Consider the following 25,703-nt stretch of genomic DNA (forward strand, 5'->3'; position numbering starts at 1 on the left):
ACTCTTCCTGGGGTCCATTAGTTCCTGCCAAGGCAGCAGCTACTCTTCCTGTGGTCCATTAGTTCCTGCCAAGTCAGCAGCTACTCTTCCTGGGGTCCGTTAGTTCCTGCCAAGGCAGCAGCTACTCTTCCTGGGGTCCGTTAGTTCCTGCCAAGGCAGCAGCTACTCTTCCTGGGGTCCATTAGTTCCTGCCAAGGCAGCAGCTACTCTTTCTGGGGTCCGTTAGTTTCTGCAAAGGCAGCAGCTACTCTTCCTGGGGTCCATTAGTTCCTGCCAAGGCAGCAGCTACTCTTCCTGGGGTCCATTAGTTCCTGCCAAGGCAGCAGCTACTCTTCCTGGGGTCCATTAGTTCCTGACAAGGCAGCAGCTACTCTTCCTGGGGTCTGTTAGTTCCTGCCAAGTCAGCAGCTACTCTTCCTGGGGTCCATTAGTTCCTGCCAAGGCAGCAGTTACTCTTTCTGGGGTCTGTTAGTTCCTGCCAAGGCAGCAGTTACTCTTCCTGGGGTCCGTTACTTACTGCCAAGGCAGCAGCTACTCTTCCTGGGGTCCGTTAGTTCCTGCCAAGGCAGCAGCTACTCTTCCTGGGGTCCACAAATAAAAATGCAAGTACAGCTACTTTTCCTGGGGTCCATTACTTACTGCCAAGGCAGCAGCTACTCTTCCTGGAGTCCAGAAACATTAAGACAGTTATATACAATTTCAAATATTTCATGACATTACATTTTATAACACTTTTTACAACACATTAAGTGTGTGCCCTCAGGACACTACTGTACTACCACATATCCACAACACAAAATCCATGTGTACGTGTGTGTATAGTGCATATGTCATCATGTGTGTGTGTGTGCATGTGTCTGTGCCTGTGTGTGTCTCTTCACAGTCCCTGCTGTTCCATAAGGAGTATTTTTTTCTGTTTTTTAAATCTGATTCTACTGCTTGCATCAGTTACCTGATGTGGAATAGAGTTCCATGTAGTCATGGCTCTATGTAGTACTGTGCGCCTCCCATAGTCTGTTCTGGACTTGGGGACTGTGAAGAAACTTCTAGTGGCATGTCTTGTGGGGTATGCATTGGTGTCTGAGCTGTGTGCTCTCAGTCGTGCTAGTAGTTTAAACAGACAGCTCGGTACATTCAGCATGTCAATATTTCTTACAAAAACAAGTAGTGATGAAGTCAATCTCTCCTCTACTTTGAGCCATGAGAGATTGACATACATATGATCAATGTTAGCTCTTCGCATACATTTAAGGGCCAGCCGTGGTGCCCTGTTCTGAGCCAATTGTAATTTTCCTAAGTCCCTCTTTGTGGCACCTACCTTGTTGATAGTGCTGTTAAGAATGCAGAGCCGCGCTTTATTATGGACAGACTTCTCCCCATCTTAGCTACTACTGCATCAATATGTCTTGATCATGACCGTTTACAATCCAGGGTTACTCCAAGCAGTTTAGTCACATTCATAACAAGATTTGGTTGAGGTTTATCATTTAATTAATGATTTGTCCAAAATACAATGCTCCTAGTTTTTGAAATATTTAGGACTAACTTATTTGTTGCCACCAATTCTGAAACGGACTGCAGCTCTTTGTTAAGTGTTGAAGTAATTTCACTCGCTGTAGTAGCTGACGTGTAAAGTGTTGAGTCATCTGCATACATAGACACACTGGCTTTACTCAAATTGAAAAAAGTAAGGGGCCTAGACAGCTGCCCTGGGAAATTCCTGATTCTACCTGGATTATATTGGAGAGGCTTCCATTAAAGAACACCCTCTGTGTTCTGTTACTTTCTATACACAATATAGCAGGGGGAGTAAAGCCATAACACATATGTTTTTCCAGCAGTAGACTGTGATCAATAATATCAAAAGCTGTATTGAAGTCTAACAAAGCAGCTCACACAATATTTTTATCATAAATTTCTCTCAGCCAATCCTCAGTCATTTGTGTAAGTGCTGTGCATGTTGAATGTCCTTCGCTATTACTGTGCTGAAAGTCTGTTGTCAATTTGTTTAATGTAAAATAGCATTGTATCTGGTCAAACACCATTTTTTCCAAAAGGGACCTTTATAAGTATGATCATGTTTCTGTTACTATTAATGGTGCATGACTGATTCTCGCAGAAACATAGAACAAACACACTCACACAGAGAGAGTGCAGTCGTGTGTGTAATTAGTCCACCCAGCCTGGGGGCTGTATTCAGTATCAGTCTAGTTTGTCTTAGCTGCTGTTTCTAATAACTCCATCCTCTGATGACTGGGGAACCTTCCCAAAACAAACCTTGCGTCCCATTCCACCGCCACATTCCTGAGCCAGAGCTCAGTATTCCGGGCCTGGCAGGGTTCCGGGGATGTGTGTTCTGATGTAACGCAGCAGAAGGTGTTGAATCAGCGTTCTGAAACCAGCAGTTGGAACAAAGACATATTGTCTCTGCTAGCCAGCTAACATAGCTGTAGACAGGCTATCTCTGCTAGCCAGATAACATAGCTATAAACAGGCTATCTAGTCTCTGGCTAGACCTGCTAACATAGCTATAGACAGGCTATCTAGTCCCTGCTAGCCAGTTAACATAGCTATAAACAGGCTATCTAGTCCCTGCTAGCCAGCTAACAGCTATAAACAGGCTATCTAGTCCCTGCTAGCCAGCTAACATAGCTATAAACAGGCTATCTAGTCCCTGCTAGCCAGCTAACATAGCTATAAACAGGCTATCTAGTCTCTGGCCAAACCTGCTAACACAGCTAACACCTCCTCAATGCTGGTTGACAGTTCATGTACTAAACATTGACATAGAAAATGTTGTTGTCACATATAACATATAAGATTAAAACCTAATTTAGTTGGATGGATATATTTAGCTAGATCTAATTTCAGGCCAAACGCTAGTGAATTATGGCATATGTTGACGTATATGAAATTGTGAAATTATGGCATGGGCTGTCATTTTATTTTCGTTGCAATTTCCTAATGGCCACCAGGGGCAATGCAATCACTTATTAAACATCTAGTAGGCTCGTGAGGAGCTAGGGTGTTGGGGATGGGGGTTGGGGTTGGGGTTGGGTGATGTTGTTGGGGTTGGGGTTGGGATTGGGGTTGGGGATGTTGTCGGGGTTGAGGAGGTTGTTGGGGTTGGGGTTGGAGATGTTGAGGATGTTGTTGGGATTGGGGTTGGGGATGTTGTTGGGGTTGAGGATGTTGTTGGGGTTGGGGTTGGAGATGTTGTTGGGATTGGGGTTGGGGATGTTATTGAGGTTGGGATTGGGGTTGGGGATGTTGTTGGGGTTGGGGTTGGGGTTGGAGATGTTGTTGGGGTTGAGGATGTTGTTGGGGTTGGGGATGTTGTTGGGGTTGAGGTTGGGGATGTTGTTGGGGTTGGGGATGTTGTTGGGGTTGGGGATGTCGTTGGGGTTGAGGTTGGGGATGTTGTTGGGGTTGGGGATGTTGTTGGGGTTGGAGATGTTGTTGGGGTTGGGAATTTTGTTGGGGTTGGGGATGTTATTGGGGTTGGGGTTGGAGATGTTGTTGGGGTTGGGGATGTTGTTGGGTTGAGGATGTTGTTGGGGTTGGGGTAGGGGATGTTGTTGGGGTTGGGGATGTTGTTGGGGATGTTGTTGGGGTTGGGGATGATGTTGGGGTTGGGGATGTTGTTGGGGTTGGGGTTGGAGTAGGGGATGTTGTTGGGGTTGGGGATGTTGTTGGGGATGTTGTTGGGGTTGGGGATGTTGTTGGGGTTGAGGACAGGCTTAAACCATGAGCTACAGTACTGCTACGAGGATAGCGTATTCAATCCCTGTGCTAAACACTTGTTTTGTAATTTTGGTTAACCTTATCTTAACCCTTAACCCTTTACTTTAACCAATCGTAGTTAATACCTAAACTTAACTGTCAAGGTTAGTTTTGGTTTTACTTGTGTGCATTTTGATTGACAGCTATCGAATGTGTGTATGTGTGTGAGCGCACTCTTGTACTAAAATCTCAGTACTTCAGTCAGCTGCACAGTAGATTGAGAAAGAATGATCAAAATGTGAAAGAGAGGAGGAGAAAGAGGGAAGGGAAAAGAGGAGAGAACGAGGGAAGAGAGAAAGGCCCACTGAGAGGATTCACCATGTAGACTGGGAAATAAAAAAGCCCTACTCACTGAAATAGTCTTCAGATGTTTGTACCATGTACTAAGACATACGTGATGGTAAAAGCTACACTTTGAATGTGAAATGTAACGTATAATGGCAATTGTATAGCTGCTGTAACTACACACATCTTTCAAAACAAGCAGAGTGTAGATAGTAATCAGTGTGTGGTATGTCCAACACAACTTTCCTCTTGGGGACAATAAGAGTGGATCGTATTGTATACTGTATACTGTCTGTGTCTGTGTGCCAAGGCTACAGTGTTACTTCAGGTCAGGAGAGGCTTCTCTCTCTCTCTCTGGTTTCCAGAGAACCATATGACCAACAGATGGGGAGATGAGAGGTTTGCGGTTGTTGGACAAATGTCAAATATAGACCTGGGCTTGTAAGATCAAGTTACATATGAGAAGCACAAGAGAGGTGAGGACTCTGTGCCACCATGCCTGCATTAGCTACAAGTCTGAGAGGACACACACAAACACACACATACATACCAATTCCCTATTACACTCTCTTCACTTCTGTGCACTTCTGTGCTAAAAGCTATCTCCCACTTCTTACCATCCTTTTTTTCTCTCTCCCTCTCTCATACTCTCCCTCCTCTCTCCCCTTTCAATTCAATTGAAAGGCTTTATTGGCATAGGAAACTTATGTTTACATTGCCAAAGCAAGTGAAATAGATAATAACCAAAGTGAAATAAACAATAAAATGAACAGTAAACGTTACACTCACAAAAGTTCCAAAATAATAGTGTTTTAAAATGTCATAAGTCTATATACAGTGTTGTAATGTTGTGCAAAAAATTAAAATACAAAAGAGTAAATAAATAAACATAAATATGGGTTGTATTTACAATGGTGTTTATTTTTTTATTTCACCTTTATTTAACCAGGTAGGCTAGTCGAGAACAAGTTCTCATTTGCAACTGCGACCTGGCCAAGATAAAGCAAAGTAGTTTGACACATACAACAACACAGAGTTACACATGGAATGAACAAACATACAATCAAAAATACAGTAGGAAAAAAAAGTCTATATACAGTGAGTGCAAATGAGGTAAGATAAGGGAGTTAAGGCAATAAATAGGCCATGGTGGCAAAGTAATTACAATATAGCAATTAAACACTGGAATGGTAGGATGTACAGAAGATGAATGTGCAAGTAGAGATACTGGGGTGCAAAGGAGAAAGATAAATAAATAAATAAAGTATGGGGATGAGGTAGATTGGATGGGCTATTTACAGATGAGCTATGTACAGGTGCAGTGATCTGTGAGCCGCTCTGACAGCTGGTGCTTAAAGGTAGTGAGGGAGGTAAGAGTCTCCAGCTTCAGAGATTTTTGCAGTTCGTTCCAGTCATTGGCAGCAGAGAACTGGAAGGAGAGGCTGCCAAGGGAAGAATTGGCTTTGGGGGTGACCAGTGAGATATACCTGCTGGAGTATGTGCTACGGGTGGGTGCTGCTATGGTGACCAGTGAGCTGAGATAAGGTGGGGCTTTACCTAGCAAAGATTTGTAGATGACCTGGAGCCAGTGGGTTTGGCGACGAGTATGAAGCGATGGCCAGCCAACGAGAGCGTACAGGTCGCAGTGGTGGGTAATATATTGGGCTTTGGTGACAAAGCAGATGGCACTGTGATAAGCTGCATCCAATTTGTTGAGTAGAGCGTTGGAGGCTATTTTATAGATGACATCGCCGAAGTCGAGGATCGGTAGGATCCGAGGGTATGTTTGGCTGCATGAGTGAAGGATGCTTTGTTGCGAAATAGGACGCCGATTCTAGATTTCATTTTGGATTGGAGATGCTTAATGTGAGTCTGGAAGGAGAGTTTACAGTCTAGCCAGACACCTAGGTATTTGTAGCTGTCCACATATTCTAAGTCAGAACCGTCCAGAGTAGTGATGCTGGACAGGCGGGCAGGTGCGGGCAGTGATCGGTTGAAGAGCATGCACTTAGTTTTACTTGCATTTAAGAGCAGTTGGAGGCCACGGAAGGAGAGTTGTATGGCATTGAAGCTCGTCTGGAGGTTAGTTAACCCAGTGTCCAAAGAAGGGCCAGAAGTATACAGAATGGTGTCGCCTGCGTAGAGGTGGATCAGAGAATCACCAGCAACGAGAGTGACTTCATTGATGTATACAGAGAAGAGAGTCGGCCCTAGAATTGAACCCTGTGGCATCCCCATAGAGACTGCCAGAGGTCCGGACAACAGGCCCTCTGATTTGACACACTTAACTCTATCAGAGAAGTAGTTGGTGAACCAGGCGAGGCAATCATTTGAGAAACCAAGGCCGTTGAGTCTGCCAATAAGAATGTGGTGATTGATAGAGTCAAAGCCTTGGCCAGGTCGATGAATATGGCTGCACAGTAATGTCTCTTATCAATGGCGGTTATGATATCGTTTAGGACCTTGAGCGTGGCTGAGGTGCACCCATGACCAGCTCTGAAACCAGATTGCATAGCGGAGAAGGTACGGCGGGATTCGAAGTGGTTGGTAATCTGTTTGTTGGCTTGGCTTTCGAAGACCTTAGAAAGGCAGGGTAGGATAAATATAGGTCTGTAGCAATTTGGGTCTAGAGTGTCTCCCCCTTTGAAAAGGGGGATGACCGCGGCAGCTTTCCAATCTTTGGGAATCTCAGATGATACGAAAGAGAGGTTGAACAGGCTAGTAATAGGGGTTGCAACAATTTCAGCAGATCATTTTAAAAAGAGAGGGTCCAGATTGTCTAGCCCGACTGATTTGTAGGGGTCCAGGTTTTGCAGTTCTTTAAGAACATCAGCTATCTGGATTTGTGTGAAGGAGACATGGGGGAGACTTGGGTGAGTTGCTGTGGGGAGTGCAGGGCTGTTAACCGGGGTAGGGGTAGCCAGGTGGAAAGCTTATTGAAATTCTCAATTATAGTGGATTTATCGGTGGTGACAGTGTTTCCTAGCCTCAATGCAGTGGGCAGCTGGGAGGAGGTGCTCTTATTCTCCATGGACTTTACAGTGTCCCAGAACATTTTTGAGTTTGTGCTACAGGAGGCAAATTTCTGCTTGAAAAAGCTAGCCTTAGCTTTCCTTAACTGCCTGTTTATATTTGTTCCTTACTTCCCTGAAAAGTTGCATATCACGGGGACTATTCAATGCTAATGCAGAATGCCACAGGATGTTTTTTGTACTGGTCAAGGGCAGTCAGGTCTGGAGAGAACCAAGGGCTATATCTGTTCCTGGTTCTACATTTTTTGAAAGAGGCATGCTTATTTAAGATGGTGAGGAAGGCACTTTTAAAGAATGACCAGGCATCCTCTACTGACGGGACGAGGTCAATGTCATTCCAGGATACCCGGGCCAGGTCGATTAGGAAGGCCTGCTCGCTGAAGTGTTTTAGGGAGCATTTGATAGTGATGAGGGGTGGTCGTTTCACCGCAGACCCGTTACGGATGCAGGCAATGAGGCAGTGATCGTTGAGATATTGGTTGAAAACAACAGAGGTGTATTTGGAGGGCAAGTTGGTTATGATGATATCTATGAGGATGCCCGTGTTTACGGATTTGGGGTTGTACCTGGTGGGTTCATTGATCATTTGTGAGAGATTGAGGGAATCATGCTTAGATTGTAGGATGGCCAGGGTGTTAAGCATGTCCCAGTTTAGGTCAGCTAGCAGCACGAGCTCTGAAGATAGATGGGGGGCAATCAGTTCACATATGGTGTCCAGGGCACAGCTGGGGCAGAGGGTGGTCTATAGCAAGCGGCAACGGTGAGAGACTTGTTTCTGGAAAGGTGGATTTTTAGAAGTAGAAGCTCTAATTGTTTGGGTACAGACCTGGATAGTAAGACAGAACTCTGCATGCTATCTCTGCAGTAGATTGTAACACCTTCCCCTTTGGCAGTTCTATCTTGTCGAAAAATGTTATAGTTAGGGATGGAAATTTCTGAGCCAGGATTCAGACATGGCTAGGACATCCGGGTTGGCAGAGTGTGCTAGAGCAGTGAATAAAACAAACTTAGGGAGGAGGCTTCTAATGTTAACATGCATGAAACCAAGGCTTTTATGGTTGCAGAAGTCAGCAAATGACAGCGCCTGGGGAATGGGAGTGGAGCTAGGCACTGCAGGGCCTGGATTAACCTCCACATCACCAGAGGAACAAAGGAGGAGTAGGATAAGGGTACGGCTAAAGGCTATAAGAACTGGTCGTCTAGTACGTTCAGAACAGAGAGTAAAAGGAGCAGATTTCTGGGCATGGTAGAATAGATTCAAGGCATAATGTACAGACAAAGGTATGGTAGGATGTGAATACAGTGAGGGTAAACCTGTGCCTAGAGTGACGATGAAAGAGATATTGTCCCTAGAAATATAATTTAAACCAGGTGATGTCACCGCATGTGTGGTAGGTGGAACTAAAGTGTTAAATAAGGCCTATTGAGCAGGGCTAGAGGCTCTACAGTGAAATAAGGCAATAAATACTAACCAAAACAGCAATGGAAAAGGCCTATTGACGTTAGCGAGAGGCATGCATAGCCGAGTGATCATAGGAGTCCAGTGCGTGGCTTCAGGCAGCTTGCGGGCCGGGGCTAGCTAGCTAACAGAAGGGCCTTGGAGGGACGTCGCGACGGAAGAAAGCCTGTTGTGGCCCCCTCGTGCTATTACATTGGCAGACGGATCAGCAGGGCTCCGTGTGGTAAACCAGGCCAATTGGCAGAATAGGTATAGTGGCCAAAGAACTTGTCCGGTGGGCTCTGGACAGCTAGCAGGCCGCAGCTAGCATGCTAGCGGATGGGATTTCAGGGGACGAAGCGACGGCGGAGCCAGTTGAAAAAAACCCTATCGGGCGAATCACGTCGGTGGTCCAGTCATGATGAGTCGGCGGGGGTCCAAGCCAGTTGGCAAAAAGAGATATTGTAGCCCAAGTAGTGGCTGATGGACCTCTTTGGCTAGCCGGGAGATGGGCCTAGCAAGGCTAGCTCCAGGCTAATTGGTTATTGCTTCGGGACAGTGACGTTAGCCAGGAGTGGCCACTCAAATAGCAGCTAGCTAGCTGCGGTGATCCAGGTGAAGAGAAAAAAAAAGGTTCAGAGCTTGCGGTAGGAATCTGGAGATATGGAGAAAAATAAGTCTGAATTGCTCTGGTTTGAGTCACGCTGTGCAGACTGGCAAGAGTTGCCCGTGCTAGAGGTGGCTGATGACCGCTAGCTGACAACTAGCTAGTAGCTAGTTAGCTGGCTAGCATCTGTTGGGGTTCTGGTTCAGGCGATGGTTCAGACCACGGATCAGCAGTGCTCTGTATGGTGGGTATAGTGGCCAAAGAATTTGTCCAATGGGCCTCTTAAGCTAACAGTCCGATGTACTTTAGACAGCTAGCGGGCCGTGGCTAACTAGTGGCCAGTTAGCTGGTAGCCAGTTAGCTGGGAAGCTTTTGACGAGTTGATGAGTTCTTAAGTATAAAAATAACAGATCCGTACCACATTGGGTGAGGCGGGTTGCAGGAGAGTATATTCAGTCCGTAGATAGAAGGTGATATTAAAATATTAAATATATATACAAAAAAAACAAGGAAAAACAATGTTTACAAGGGACAGGAAGGGACAAGACAAAAACACATGTCCGACTGCTACGTCATCTTGGAAGAAAAAAATTATTCACTGGTTGACCTTTTCTTGTGGCAACAGGTCACAAATCTTGCTGCTGTGATTGCACAGTGTGGTATTTCAGCCAATAGATATGGGAGTTTATCAAAATGTAATTTTTTTCAAATTCTTTGTGGGTCTGTGTAATCTGAGGGAAATATGTGTCTCTAATATGGTCATACATTTGGCAGGAGGTTAGGAAATACAGCTCAGTTTCCACCTCATTTTGTGGGCAGTGTGCACATAGCCTGTCTTCTCTTGAGAGCCAGGTCTGCCTATCTTAATAGCAAGGCTATGCATAGTACACAGTCAAAGATGTCCTTAAGTTTGGGTCAGTCACAGTGGTCAGGATTTCTGCCACTGTGTACTCTCTGTTTAGGGCCAAATAGCATTCTAGTTTGCTCTGTTTTTTTGTTAATTCTTTCCAATGTGTCAAGTAATTATCTTTTTGTTTTCTCATGATTTGGTTGGGTCTAATTGCGTTAGGGGACCCCACAAAGCCCCAGGACAGCAACGCAATTAGACCCAACCAAACCCCACTCTTCTCCAGGTTTGGGAATCGCTTCCTTTTAGGTGGTTGTAGAATGCAAAGGCTCTTTTCTGGATTTTGATAATTAGCGGGTATCGGCCTAAATATTCTCTTCATGCATTATTTGGTGTTTTATGTTGTACATGGAGGATATTTTTGCAGAATTCTGCATGTAGAGTCTCAATTAGGTGTTTGTCCCATTTTATGAATTCTTAGTTGGTGAGCGGACCCCAGACCTCCCAACCATAAAGGGCAATGGGTTCCTATAACTGATTCAAGCATTTTTAGCCAAATCTTAATTGCTATGTCGAATTTTATATTCCTTTTGATGGCATAGAAGGCCCTTCTTGCCTTGTCTCTCGGATCGTTCACAGCTTTGTGGAAGTTACCTGTGGTGCTGATGTTCAGGCCAAGGTATGTATAGTTTGTTGTGTGCTCTAGGGCAACCGTGTCTAGATGGAATTTGTATTTCTGGTCCTGGCAACTGGACCTTTTTTGGAACACCATTATTTTGGTCTTACTGAAATTTACTGTCAGGGCCCAGGTCTGAAAGAATCTGTGTAGAAGATCTAGGTTCTGCTCTAGGCCCTCCGTAGTTGGGGACAGAAGCACCAGATCATCAGCAAATAGTAGACATTTGGCTTCAGATTTTAGTAGGGTGAGGCCGGGTGCTGCAGAGTGTTCTACTGCCCTCGCCAATTCGTTGATATATATTGAAGAGGGTGTGGCTTAAGATGCATCCCTGTCTCACCCCACAGCCTTGTGGGACAAATCCGTGCTTTTTGCCAATTTTAACCGCACACTTCTTGTTTGTGTACATGGATATTATAATGGTCTATGTTTTCCCCCAACACCAATTTCCATAAATTTGTAATTCAGATCCTCATGCCAAATTGAGTCAGAAACTTTTTTGAAATCAATAAAGCATGAGAAGTTTTTGCTTTTGTTTCTGTTTGTTTGTTTGCCAATTAGGGTGTGCAGGGTGAATATGTGGTCTGTCGTACGATAGTTTGGTAAAAATACAATTTGGCATTTGCTCAGTACATTGTTTTCACTGAGGAAATGTTTGAGTCTGCTGTTAATGATAATGCAGAGGATTTTCCCAAGGTTGCTGTTGACGCTTATCCCATTGTAGTTATTTGTGTCAAATTTGTCTCCACTTTTGTGGCCTGGGGTGATCAGTCCTTGTTTCCAAATATTGGGGAAGATGCCAGAGCTCCCTCCCTCTCTCACTGTCACTTGTCTCACACCTCCTTTTGTCAGGTTCTCTCATTTGCTCCTCTATTATCTTTGGTGTGAAACATCAGAGTTCAGTCTGAGGCTAAAGGCTGACATGTAAAGTCTCAGAGACACTCAGAGAGATGCCATCGCCTGCGTGTGAGATGACACCCTATTCCCTAAATAGTACACTACTTTTGAACAGAGTCCTATTGGTTCCACCCTATTCCTTATTTATTGTGCTACCATTTACCAGAGTCCTAAAGACCCTGGCCAAAAGCAGTGCACTAAATAGGAAATAGGGTCTGATTTTGGACGTAGCCATGGGATGAATTAGAACTTGTTGTATTGAGCTGTCAATCAAATGGCAACATCTGCTTTGGATTAGTGACATTTGTCAAACTTGTAATAGTGTTACAATTATGTTTCTGATGTTTTCAAATACGGGTGTTTCAACAAGTTGTCTATCATGTTATGTTACTCTGAGTCTGCGTCCCAATAGTAACATATTCCCTATATAGTGAACTACTTTTGACCAGAGCCCTATGGTCCTAGAGTGACATATATAGGCAATAGGGTGGCATTTGAGATGCTGTCCGAGCCTCACAACAGACACATAACCCTCCAGAGGACTGGAGGACGAGCCTCATAACAGACACATAACCCTCCAGAGGACTGGGGGACGAGCCTCATAACAGACACATAACCCTCCAGAGGACTGGAGGACGAGCCTCATAACAGACACATAACCCTCCAGAGGACTGGGGGACGAGCCTCATAACAGACACATAACCCTCCAGAGGACTGGGGGACGAGCCTCATAACAGACACATAACCCTCCAGAGGACTGGGGGACGAGCCTCATAACAGACACATAACCCTCCAGAGGACTGGGGGACGAGCCTCATAACAAACACATAACCCTCCAGAGGACTGGGGGACGAGCCTCATAACAGACACATAACCCTTCAGAGGACAAGCGGAAATGAGAACACACTAGAACAAAGGGTTGATTCAGAACTACAGGATACTAGTTACAGGGAAATGATGCCTGTGATAGATATAGATAACAGGTATGTGTGTGTGCCTGCGTGTGTACCTGCATGCGCGCCTGCGTGCGGTCGTTTGTACCTACTTGCGTGTGTGCACTTTTGTGTTTGTTTATAATTACAAATAAAGGCTGTCGATGATACAGTCAGTGTTCTATTGTAAAGAAACAAAATATTAGCCGCGAGCGAGCTCTGGCTCCAAGGGAAACGTGTTTAAGGCCAGTGACAGGCACTTGTTATTTATCCCTAAACTTAGTGCCTAACTTAACCAGCCGGGAGGTGCCGGCGACAGCAGCAGAGCAACCCAGGATGTCCAAACACATTTGACGTTTGGTGGAACATGGACAAAAGTCGGAATCTGAAGTCAAATTGGTCAAACTGTGAGATCTTGTTGGAGAGAGAAAGAGAGCAGATATGCGGCTACTGCACAGAGCAGCAAAAGAGAAAAGAGGGGATATGTCAGTCTTATCTCTCGCTGTCTCTCTCTCTCTCTCTCTCTCTCTCTTTCTCTCTGTCTCTCTCTCTCCATGTCTCTGCCTCTCTCTGTCTCTCTCTGTCTCTCTGTCGCTCTGTCTCTGTCTTTCTCTCTCTCTCTCTCTCTCTCTCTCTCTCTCTCTCTCTCTCTCTCTCTCTCTCTCTCTCTCTGTCTCTCTCTCTCCATGTCTCTGTCTCTCAATTAAATTAAATTCAAGGGGCTTTATTGGCATGGGAAACATATGTTAACATTGCCAAAGAAAGTGAGGTAGATAATATACAAAAGTGAAAAAAACTATAAAAATGAACAGTAAACATTACACTCACAGAAGTTCCAAAAGAATAAAGACATTACAAATGTCATATTATGTATATATACTGTGTTGTAATGATGTACAAATGGTTAAAGTACTAAAGGGAAAATAAATAGACATAAATATGGGTTATATTTACAATTGTGTTTGTCCTTCACATGTTGACCTTTTCTTGTGGCAACAGGTCACAGATCTTGCTGCTGTGATGGCACACTGTGGTATTTCACCCAGTTGATATGGGAGTTTATCAAAATTAGGTTTGTTTTCGAATTCTTTGTGGATCTGTGTAATCTGAGGGAAATATGTGTCTCTAATATGGTCATACATTGGGCAGGAGGTTAGGAAGTGCAGCTCAGTTTCCACCTCATTTTGTTGGCAGTGGGCACATAGCCTGTCTTCTCTTGAGAGCCAGGTCTGCCTACGGCAGCCTTTCTCAATAGCAAGGCTATGCTCACTGAGTCTGTACATAGTCAAAGCTTTCTTTAAGTATGGGTCAGTCACAGTGGTCAGGTATTCTGCCACTGTGTACTCCCTGTTTAGGGCCAAATAGCATTCTCGTTTGCTCAGTTTTTTTGTTAATTCTTTCCAATGTGTCAAGTAATTATCTTTTTGTTTTCTCATGATTTGGTTGGGTCTAATTGTGGTGCTGTCCTGTGGCTCTGTGGGGTGCGTGTGTGTTTGTGAACAGAGCCCCAGGACCAGCTTGCTTAGGTGACTCTTTTCCAGGTTGATCTCTCTGTAGATAATGGCTTTGTTATGGAAGGTTTGTGAATCGCTTCCTTTTAGGTGGTTGTAGAATTTAATGGCTCTTTTCTGGATTTTGATAATTAGCGGGTATCGGCCTAATTCTGCTCTGCATGCATTATTTGGTGTTCTACATTGTACACAAAGGATATTTTAGCAGAATTCTGCATGCAGAGTCTCAATTTGGTGTTTGTCCCATTTTGTGAATTCTTAGTTGGTGAGCGGACCCCAGACCTCACAAACATAAATGGCAATGGGTTCTATAACTGAGTATTTTTAGCCAGATCCTAATTGGTATGTTGAATTTTATGTTCCTTTTGATGGCATAGAAAGCCCTTCTTGCCTTGTCTCTCAGATTGTTCATAGCTATGTGGAAGTTACCTGTGGTGCTGATGTTTAGACCAAGGTAACATAGTTTTTTTGTGTGCTCTAGGGCAACGGTGTCTAGATGGAAATTCTATTTGTGGTCCTGGCAACTGGACCTTTTTTGGAACACCATTATTTTGGTCTTACTGAGGTTTACTGTCAGGGCCCAGGTCTGGCAGAATCTGTGCAGAATATCTAGGTTCTGCTGTAGGCCCTCCTTGGTTGGTGACAGAAGCACCAGATCATCAGCAAACAGTAGACATTTGACTTCAGATTCTAGTAGGGTGAGGCTGGGTGCTGCTGACTGTTCTAGTGCCCTCGCCAATTCGTTGATATATATGTTGAAGAGAGTGGGGCTTAAGCTGCATCCCTGTCTCACCCCACAGCCCTGTGGGAAGAAATGTGTGTGTTTTTTGCCTATTTTAACCGCACACTTGTTGTTTGTGTACATGGATTTTGTAATGTCGTATGTTTTTCCCTCAACACCACTTTCCATTAATTTGTATAGCAGACCCTCATGCCAAATTGAGTCGAAGTCTTTTTTGAAATCAAGAAAGCATGAGAAGACTTTGCCTTTGTTTTGGTTTGTTTGTTTGTCAATTAGGGTGTGCAGGGTGAATACGTGGTCTGTCGTACGGTAATTTGGTAAAAAGCCAATTTGACATTTGCTCAGTACATTGTTTTCACTAAGAAATGTACGAATCTGCTGTTAATGATAATGCAGAGGATTTTCCCAAGATTGCTGTTGCTGTTGGGGTGATCAGTCCTTGGTTCCAAATATCAGATTTAATGTCTCTGTGGACTGGATTCAGATTTAACGTCCCTGTAGACTGGATTCAGATTTAATGTCTCTGTAGACTGGATTCAGATTCAATGTTGACGCATATCCCACAGTAGTTATTGGGGTCAAATTTGTCTCCACTTTTGTGGATTGGGGTGATCAATCCTTGTTTCCAAATATTGGGGAAGATGCCAGAGCTAAGGATGATGTTAAAGAGTTTTAGTATAGTCAATTGGAATTTGTTGTCTGTATATTTGATCATTTCACTAAGGATACCATCAACACCACATTACTTTTTGGGTTGGAGGGTTTATATTTTGTCCTGTAGCTCATTTAAGTTAATTGGAGAGTCCGTAGGGTTCTGGTAGTCTTTAGTCATTGATTCTAAGATTTGTATTTGTTCATGTATATGTTTTTGCTGTTTGTTCTTTGTTATAGAGCCAAAAAGATTGGCGAAGTGGTTTACCCATACATCTCCATTTTGGATAGCTAATTCTTCATGTTGTTGTTTGTTTAGTGTTTTCCAATTTTCCCAGAAGTGGTTAGTCTATGGATTCTTCAATTACATTCAGCTGATTTCTGACGTGCTGTTCCTTCTTTTTCCGCAGTGTATTTCTGTATTGTTTTAGTGATTCACCATAGTGAAGGTGTAGACTTTGGTCTCTCTCTCTCTGTCTCTCTGTCTCTCTACGTCTCTCTCTGTCTCTCTCTGCCTCTCTCTCACCATGTCTCTGTCTCTCCCTGTCTCTCTGTCTCTATCTCTTTCTGTCTCTGTCTTTCTCTCTCTGTCTCTGTCTCTTTCTGTCTCTCTGTCTCTCTCTACATCTCTGTCTCTCTCTCTGTCTTTCTCTCTCTGTCTCGCTTTCTCTCTCTGTCTCTCTCTGTCTCTCTCTCCCCCTCCCCCAGGCTGAATTCCTACTCAGGGAAACTAGAAAGAAGCCAAGAAGAAAAAAAGCCTCTTTAATCATAGTGGTTGACATGTGGTGTGTAATTTGGTGCTGGGTGGGATGAAAATAAAACCCATTCACATTTATGTACTTATTTATTTATGTATCATCACGACTTCTCCTTGTTCGGGCGGCGTTCGGCGGTCGACGTCACCGGCCTTCTAGCCATCGCCAATCCACTTTTCATTTTCCATTTGTTTTGTCTTTGTCTTACACACCTGGTTTCAATTCCCCAATTACTTGTTCATTATTTAACCCTCTGTTCCCCCATGTTTGTTTGTGAGTAATTGTTTATTGTAAGACGGTCCGTATTTGTGGGCTCGCATATTTTGCATTTGTGTTTTTGAGTAAATATACATTGATTACTCATATCTGCTGTCCTGCGCCTGACTCTCTACACCAACTACACACAGGATGTCTTTACATGTATTTATTCATGTATTCATTAATTTATTCTTTCATTTATCTATCTATCTATTTATCAGTGGTAGAAAAAGTACCGAATTTTCATACTTGTGTTATGTCCGTCGATTGAGGAATTAGACCAAGGTGCAGCGTGGTAAGCGTACATCTTTCTTTTATAGATGAACACTAACAAAATACAAAACCGAACGTAACATTCTGCAGGGCTAGACAGCACAATGCAAAAACAAGATCCCACAATCTCAGGTGGGAAAAAGGGCTGCCTAAATATGATCCCCAATCAGAGACAACAATAAACAGCTGTCTCTGATTGGGAACCATACTAGGCCAACAAAGAAATATAAACATAGATTTGCCCACCCAAGTCACACCCTGACCTAACCAAATAGAGAATAAAACAGACTCTCGAAGGTCAGGGTGTGACAACTTGAGTAAAAGTATAGATACCTTAATAGAAAGTTACTCAAGTAAAAGGGAAAGTCATCCAGTAAAATACTACTTAAGTAAAAGTCTAAAAAGATTTGGTTTAAAATATACTTAGGTATCAAAAGTAAATGTAATGGCTAAAATATATTTAAGTATCAAAAGTAAAAGTACAAACCATTTCAAATTCCTTATATTAAGCAAAGCAGACGGTACCATTTTCTTGTTTTTAAAATGTATGGATAACCAGGGGCACACTCCAACACTCAGACATTATTTACAAAAGATCCATTTGTTTTTAGTGAGTCCGCCAGACCTTAGGGAGTAGGGATGACCACGTGTTCTCTTGATAAGTGTGTGAATTTCACAATTTTTCCTGTCTTGCTAAGCATTCAAAATATAACGAGTAATTTGGGTTGTCAGGGAAAATGTATGGAGTAAAAAGTGTAATATTTTCTTTTAGATTGTAGTGAAGTAAAAGTAAAATTTCTCAAAAATATAAATACTAAAGTAAAGTACAGATACCCCAAAAAACGACGTAAGTAGTATTTTCAAGTATTTTTACTGAAGTACTTTACACCACTGATATTTATTATTGTTCATTCTTTCGTTCATTCATTTGTTTATTAATTAATGAATTTGTTCAGTCATAGGGACAGGAGTTTTCCATGTGAAATGGCCAGGAGAAACTACTGACCCAACTCTAAGGCCCTCACCATCCCCCTCAGTCTGCCAGTCAGTCACCATCCCCCTCAGTCTACCAGTCAGTCATTATCCCCTCAGTCTACCAGTTAGTCATTATCCCCCTCAGTCTACCAGTCAGTCATTATCCCCCTCAGTCTACCAGTTAGTCATTATCCCCCTCAGTCTACCAGTCAGTCATTATCCCCCTCAGTCTACCAGTCAGTCATTATCCCCCTCAGTCTACCAGTCAGTCATTATCCTTCTCCGTCTACCAGGCAGTCATTATCCCCCTCAGTCTACCAGTCAGTCATTATCCTTCTCCGTCTACCAGTCAGTCACCATCCCCCTCAGTCTACCAGTCAGTCATTATCCTTCTCCATCTACCAGTCAGTCACCATCCCCCTCAGTCTACCAGTCAGTCATTATCCTTCTCCATCGACCAGTCAGTCATTATCCCCCTCAGTCTACCAGTCAGTCATTATCCTTCTCAGTCTACCAGTCAGTCACCATCCCCCTCCGTCTACCAGTCAGTCATTATCCCTCTCAGTCTGCCAGTCAGTCATTATCCTTCTCCGTCTACCAGTCAGTCATTATCCCCCTCAGTCTGCCAGTCAGTCATTATCCTTCTCCGTCTACCAGTCAGTCATTATCCCCCTCAGTCTACCAGTCAGTCATTATCCTTCTCAGTCTACCAGTCTGTCATTATCCTTCTCAGTCTACCAGTCAGTCACTATCCCCCTCAGTCTATCAGTCAGTCACTATCCCCCTCAGTCTACCAGTCAGTCACCATCCCCCTCAGTCTACCAGTCAGTCATTATCCCCCTCAGTCTACCAGTCAGTCATTATCCCCCTCAGTCTACCAGTCAGTCATTATCCCCCTCAGTCTGCCAGTCAGTCATTATCCCCCTCAGTCTACCAGTCAGTCATTATCCCCCTCAGTCTGCCAGTCAGTCATTATCTGTCTCAGTCTACCAGTCAGTCATTATCCCCCTCAGTCTACCAGTCAGTCACTTTCCCCCTCAGTCTACCAGTCAGTCACTATCCCCCTCCGTCTACCAGTCAGTCATTATCCCCCTCAGTCTACCAGTCAATCACTTTCCCCCTCCGTCTACCAGTCAGTCAGACCACTGTAGTTTTACTGTAGTATGGAGTGGAATGATTATGTAAAATAAGTGAGAATGTAAGAGGTAAATGACGCAAAGCTATCCAGACTATTGTACTGCGTGTGTGTGTGAGAATGTGTGTGTGTCGGCCATTTCACTGCAAGTTTCAGACGGTTTGATTTTCCAGATCATTTACTGTTCTGACTTCATTTAACCTTTACTGATCCAGGAACTGATCCTCTTTAGACTTCCCCTTTAATGCTACTGATATAATTGCTGCTGGTCTGACAAGCACAGTACAACTGTAGAGCTGTGACAAAGTGTTATGAGTTTGACTCCTGTACTCTGAGTTTACACTGTGTTCACTGTAAGAAGTGCCTGACTATGGTATGACTTTAAAAAGAGGGTTAGTATAAAGCATATCTTCTCTGTGTGTTTGGTCCTGATTCGTCCTTCTCTTTGACAAGAGCTTTAAACAGAGAGACAGAGAGGAATGTGTGTTTGACTGGGTGGGATTTGGAGCTAAACACTAACTCTCTCTCTCTCCTTCATCCACACCTCTCTCTATCTCTCTCCCGTTACTCCCCCTATCTCCCTCTTCCCCCTCTCTCCTCCTACCTCCCCTTCCTCCATCCCCCCTCTCCCCCCTAACTCCTCCCCTCTCTCCCCCACCATCCTCTCCTCCCCATCTCTCTCTCTCCCCTCCTTCTCCACCCTGTCACCCCTCTCCAGGCCAGGATTGTTTCAACTCTCGCTCCCTGGCCCTCCAGGCACAGAAGAAGATCCTATCCAAGATGGCGACCATGGCGGTGGCCAACCTCCTGACGGACGACGTCAGCAGTGAGATCCTGGACGAGCTGTACAAAGCCAGCCGGGAGTTCACTAAAAGTAAGAAGGAGGCCCACAAGATCGTCAAAGACGTCATCAAGATCGCCCTGAAGATCGGCATCCTGTACCGCAACAACCAGTTCAGCCCAGACGAACTGGACACAGTCGAACGCTTCAAGAAGAAGATGAACCAGGCGGCCATGACAGCGGTCAGCTTCTACGAGGTGGACTACACGTTCGACCACCACATTCTGTCAGAGTTGCTGCTGGAATGCCGGGACCTTCTGCATGCGCTGGTGGAGCAGCACCTGACCCTGCGGTCGCACACTCGCATCGACCACGTGTTCAACCACTTTGCCCACGGGGAGTTCCTGGCCGAGCTGTACGGAGACGGAGAGGAGTACAGACTGTACCTGAGGAAGATCTGCAACGGGATCAACAAACTACTGGATGAGGGAACGCTTTAACCTCTGACCCCTGATCTCTCACCTCTCACCTTTGACCTGAAGTTTGACCCTGCTCATCCCATCCCTTACTCAATCTCTATGGTTGCGCCTCAATAATCTCCCCTTTCTCCTGAAGTGTGCACTTGTCCACTTCCCTTCATGGATTTGATGCCTACACTAAACCAATAATTTTACATTTGTGGAGAGTAGCAAAAGAGTGCACACTTCAGGAAGAAGGAGAGATTATTGGGACACACTCCTCGTCTTCCTCCGGTCTCTCCACGGATCTGCTTTCCCTCCTCCTCTCATTCCTTCTGTTTTTTTAAATCAGCTCCTGATCTGTTCTGTTCTACCTTTACCCTTCTTTTTCCTCCTGTTCTCCCACTTCCTCCTCTCTTTTCTCTCCTCCTCTCTTTTCTCTCCTACTCTCCCACTTCCTCCTCTCTTTTCTCTCCTACTCTCCCACTTACTCCTCTCTTTTCTCTCCTACTCTCCCACTTCCTCCTCTCCTTTCTCTCCTACCCTGATCTCCCTTTTATTCTACTGAGCTTCCTGGACAGGGATGTGCTTTAATCTTCCTGTCCTTGTTTCTCTCCTTATTCTCCTGCTCCTCTTCTTTCCTCTCCTTGTTTCTCTCCTTATTCTCCTGCTCCTCTTCTTTCCTCTCCTTGTTTCTCTCCTTATTCTCCTGCTCCTCTTCTTTCCTCATTCTCCTGCTCCTCTTCTTTCCTCTCCTTGTTTCACTCCTTATTTCTATGGAGTTTCCGTGACGTTGATGAACTGTATGAATAATTCTAAGATATTTAACTGGTGTCACAGCTCTGTTCTGTGAGGTGTTTTCGCTACATCCCTCACCCTCACCCTCTCCCTCTCCCTCTCCCTCACCCTCTCCCTCACCCTCACCCTCTCCCTCTCCCGCACCATCCCCAAAGTTGGTAAGAGTGTGGCGCTAGCAAATCCAAGATAATTGGTTCAGTTCCCACAAGGATCATACACACATATTAAAGACATATTCACTCACTGACACTGTTCTGTTAGTGGCTTTGCATAAAAGCATCTGCTAAGTGACAGATATTATGTCCTAATAAAGTCTAGGAAGTCACCACAGGAGACTGTAAAGGGGGTGGGGATCACCAGCGTAGCGTCTGATAGGCTATGACTGTGACTGGTCGTTCACATAGCAACGTAGCCCACATAAAACAACAAGATCCATGAGAGACCTGTGAATCAGAAGAGTTTTTTCCCTCTTTGGCATTCAAGAAATCCAAAATCTGTGTTGATTACGTGATAGCAACATTATACGTACTTATAGCTTTACTGCTCTGAATCAAGGCCAAAAAGAATGATGATGTTTTGTAAATACACTGTTTGTTCTCTCTCCTTTTGTCATTATGACTGTGTGTGGGCGTCATGGTGTCTTATATCAGGACCTGGAGTTTTTCCTGACCACGTGACCTTCATTACCAGGAAAAACTCCTGACCGTATAGTTCTGTATACTGTATACATCGTTAACCAATCACAGCCAACTGTCACCATTTCCTGCCAAATACTAAGGCTGGGATTCAATCCTCCACACACTATAATAATCTTTTAAAGAAGGAGGCCCACAAGATGTTTACCATGAATACGATCTCCGTGAATGTCGGGGCAAATGCCTTTAAAAGCTGCATTGTTGGTTGTATAGTGACCTGCGGTGTAGCACGCCACAGATTGAGGCCAGGCCTAAATGAATCTTACAGCTCTGACTGTTAAGGCCTTGATGATAACTCTGTCCCTATGGTTTTCTCTGCATTTTCCCTATAGAGCAGTGTTTTTGTGTGTGTGTGTGTGTGTGTGTGTGTGTGTGTGTGTGTGTGTGTGTGTGTGTGTGTGTGTGTGTGTGTGTGTGTGTGTGTGTGTGTGTGTGTGTGTGTGTGTGTGTGTGTGTGTGTGTGTGTGTGTGTGTGTGTGTGTGCACATTTTACTATACTTGAGAGTACAAGAATAGTAAACCAACTAAAATGCAGGGAAAAGAGGAAATTTAGCCTGTCCTCACTTGCAAAAATGCTTTTAAGGCTAGGGATTAGGTTAAGGGTTAGTGTTAGAATTAGGGTTAGAGGTTAGGTTTAGGGTTACGGTTAAGGTTAGGAGTTAGAGGTTAGGGGTTAAGGTTAGGGTTAAGGTAAGGATTCGGTTTAGCGTTAAGGAAAATAGGATTGTGAATCAATTGTTGGTCCCCAAAAAGTCCTCACAAGTATGGTAAGACGTACAGTATGTGTGTGTGCTCGCGTGCACATCATGTGTCTATGTCTGTATCCTCTCTGCCAGGGTGTAACACGTTCATCTTTTATTAAAGATTCCTTATAAATCAGAGCTTGAAGTGTGATGCTTTGTTCAGTTACATTTTATGACCTGTTACGTACCTCTCATCCTGCTCCCCTCCACCCAACCTCTCCTCCTCCTCTCCTTTCCCATCTTCTCCTATCCTTTTATCCCCCTCATTCCCTCCCCTCCCCTCCCCTCCCCTCCCCTCCACTCCCTTCCCCTCCTCCTCTCCTCACCTCCTCAGGACAATGAGACTGAGGAGACAGAGGATAGAATAGGACCTCAGGACTATTAGACTGAGGAGACAGAGGATAGAATAGGACCTCAGGGCTATTAGACTGAGGAGACAGAGGATAGAATAGGACCTCAGGGCTATTAGACTGAGGAGACAGAGGATAGAATAGGACCTCAGGACTATTAGACTGAGGAGACAGAGAATAGAATAGGACCTCAAGACTATTAGACTGAGGAGACAGAGGATAGAATAGGACCTCAGGACTATTAGACTGAGGAGACAGAGGATAGAATAGGACCTCAGGACTATTAGACTGAGGAGACAGAGGATAGAATAGGACCTCAGGACTATTAGACGGAGGAGACAGAGGATAGAATAGGACCTCAGGACTATTAGACGGAGGAGACAGAGGATAGAATAGGACCTCAGGACTATTGGACTGAGGAGACAGAGGATAGAATAGGACCGCAGGACAATGAGACTGACTGAGGAGACAGAGGATAGAATAGAGGCGCAGGACAATGAGACTGAGGAGACAGAGGTTGGAGTAGGACCTCAGGACATGGCCTGGTCACACATACACATCCACGCACGCTCTCTTGCTCACGCACACACTAGCAGGCACACATATATGCACACTCGCACACTCTCACACACACACACACAGAGATATGCATAAACACACACACAGCACACAGGCGGTGTGGGTTATAAATACCAAGTAATAAAGCATGGATGAAACACATCCAGTCTTTCCAGACTGGCCTCTGTCTCAGTGACCTCATGAGGAGGCCATGCTCAGATCGTCCCAAATGGCACCCTATTCCCTATGTACAGAAGTGCACTATCTTTGACAACAGCACAATATCAGAGGAGACCTGTGACCTCTAGTGGCAGGAAAGTGGAACATCATAACTGGCTCTACAGATACTTGGTCTTTGTTACAAATTGCACCCTAAAGTACTTTGGACCAAGGCTCATAGTGCACTGTGTAGGGAATAGGGTGCCATTTGTACAATCTGTATTGCTGTATAGCTGCTGTGTTTAAGTGTTCTGTGGATTTATATTTCACCTTGTTGCTGATACTTATTCAACACTTTCTACAGAGCATATAGTTTGGGGCCAATAGGTAGCATGGTGCTTGTAACGCCAGGGTAGTGGGTTTGATTACCAGGACCACCCATATGTAACATGACTGTAAGATATAAGAGTCTGCTATTAGAGTCTGCTGGCATCTATTATTATATTAGGACATCAGATGAGCGATGATACAGATGATGAGGAACTGACACTCAGTATCTTACCGCACACACAACCCCAACCCCCCAATGATGAAGCTGATTCAAGTTAATAAGTTCTCTTTAATATGATTTATGTATCATCAAGTGCTTTGAGAGGCTGGTTATGACACACATCAACTCCAACATCCCAGACACCATAGACCCACTCCAATTTGCATACCGCCCCATCAGATCCATAGACAACGCAATCTAAATTGCGCTCCACACTGCCCTCACCCACCTAGATAAGAGGAATACCTGTGTGAGAATGATTTTCATTGACTACAGCTCAGCGTTCAACACCTTTGTCCCCTCAAAGCTCATCAGTAAGCTTAGGACTCTGGGTCTGAACACCTCCCTCTGCAACTGCATCCTGGACTTCCTGATGGGCCGACCCCAGGTGGTGAGGGTAGGCAACAACATATCCACGCTGACCCTCAACACGGGGGCCCCTCAGGAGTGTGTGCTTAGTCCGTTCCTGTACTCACTGTACACCCACGACTGCGTGGCCACACACGACTGCAACACCATCATCAAGTTTGCTGACGACACGATGGATCACCGGCGATGATGAGACAGCCTATAGGGAGGAGGTCAGTCACCTGGCAGTGTCGGGCCGGAAACAACAACCTCTGCCTCAACGTCAGTAAGACCAAAGAGCTGATAGTGGACTACAGGAAACAGGGGGCTAGCACTCCCCCATCCACATCAACTGGACTGCAGTGGAGCGGGTTGAGAGCTTCAAGTTCCTCGGTCACCAAATCTCTAAGAATTTAAAATTGTCCCCTCAGGAGGTTGAAAAGGTTTGGCATGTACCCTCTAATCCTCAAAAAGTTCTACAGCTGTACCATTGAGAGAATCTTGACTGGCTGCATCACAGCTTGGTATGGCAATAGCACAGCCCTCGATCGCATAGCGCTACAGAGGGTGGTGTGGACAGCCCAATACATCACTGGGGCCAAGCTCACTCCATCACTTGCTCACACACACATAATATGCACATACATTTATATTGACTCTAAACACACGCACATCCACTCACATACAACACCAGAGGCTGCTGAGGGGAGGTCTGCTTATAATAATGGCTGCAATGGAGTGAATGGAATGGTATCAAACACATGGAAAACGTGTTTGATGTGTTCGATACCATTCCATTGATTTTGTTCCATCAATTACTGGAGCACTTCATCCCCGATTAAGGTGCCACCGGCCACCTGTGACATACAATCATCATATAAATCAAAGATGGAACCTTGGTTTCTCTAATGACTGCCTTGCCTGGTTCACCAACTACTTCTCAGACAGAGTTCAGTGTGTCAAATCGGAGGGCCTGTTGTCCGCACCTCTGGCAGTCTCTATGGGGGTGCCACAGGGTTCAAACCTCGGGCCGACTCTTTTCTCTGTATACATCAATGACGTCACTCTTGCTGCTGGTGACTCTCTGATCCACCTCTACGGAAACGACACCATTTTGTATACTTCTGGCCCTTCTTTGGACACTGGGTTAACTAACCTCCAGACGAACTGCTCTTAAATGCAAGTAAAACTAAATGCATGCTCTTCAACCGATCGCTGCCCACACCTTCCCGCCCGCCCAGCATCACTGCTCTGGATGGTTCTGACTTAGAATATGTGGACAACTACAAATACCTAGGTGTCTGGTTAGACTGTAAACTCTCCTTCCAGACTCACATTAAGCATCTCCAATCCAAAATTTAATCTAGAATCAGCTTCCTATTTTGCAACAAAGCATCCTTCACTCATGCTGCCAAACATACCCTTGTAAAACTGACTATCCTACCGATCCTTGACTTCAGCGATGT

General features: G+C 44.7%; 1 protein-coding gene across 1 annotated transcript in view; it reads left to right on the forward strand.

Moving 5' to 3' along the window:
- The window catches only part of LOC106587176 (tumor necrosis factor alpha-induced protein 8-like protein 3), a 43,606-nt gene extending 21,198 nt beyond the window's left edge, over window positions 1-22,408 (forward strand). Inside the window, exon 2 of the mRNA XM_014175256.3 lies at window positions 19,516-22,408. Within this exon, the coding sequence (XP_014030731.3) occupies window positions 19,516-20,078 (563 nt within the window). The 3' untranslated portion in view covers window positions 20,079-22,408. The remainder of the gene's footprint in view (window positions 1-19,515) is intronic.
- The last annotated feature ends 3,295 nt before the right edge of the window (window positions 22,409-25,703 follow it).

This window comes from Salmo salar, chromosome 26, assembly GCF_965601325.2.
Source record: "Salmo salar chromosome 26, fSalSal1, whole genome shotgun sequence".
In the NCBI taxonomy this organism is placed as follows: domain Eukaryota; kingdom Metazoa; phylum Chordata; class Actinopteri; order Salmoniformes; family Salmonidae; genus Salmo; species Salmo salar.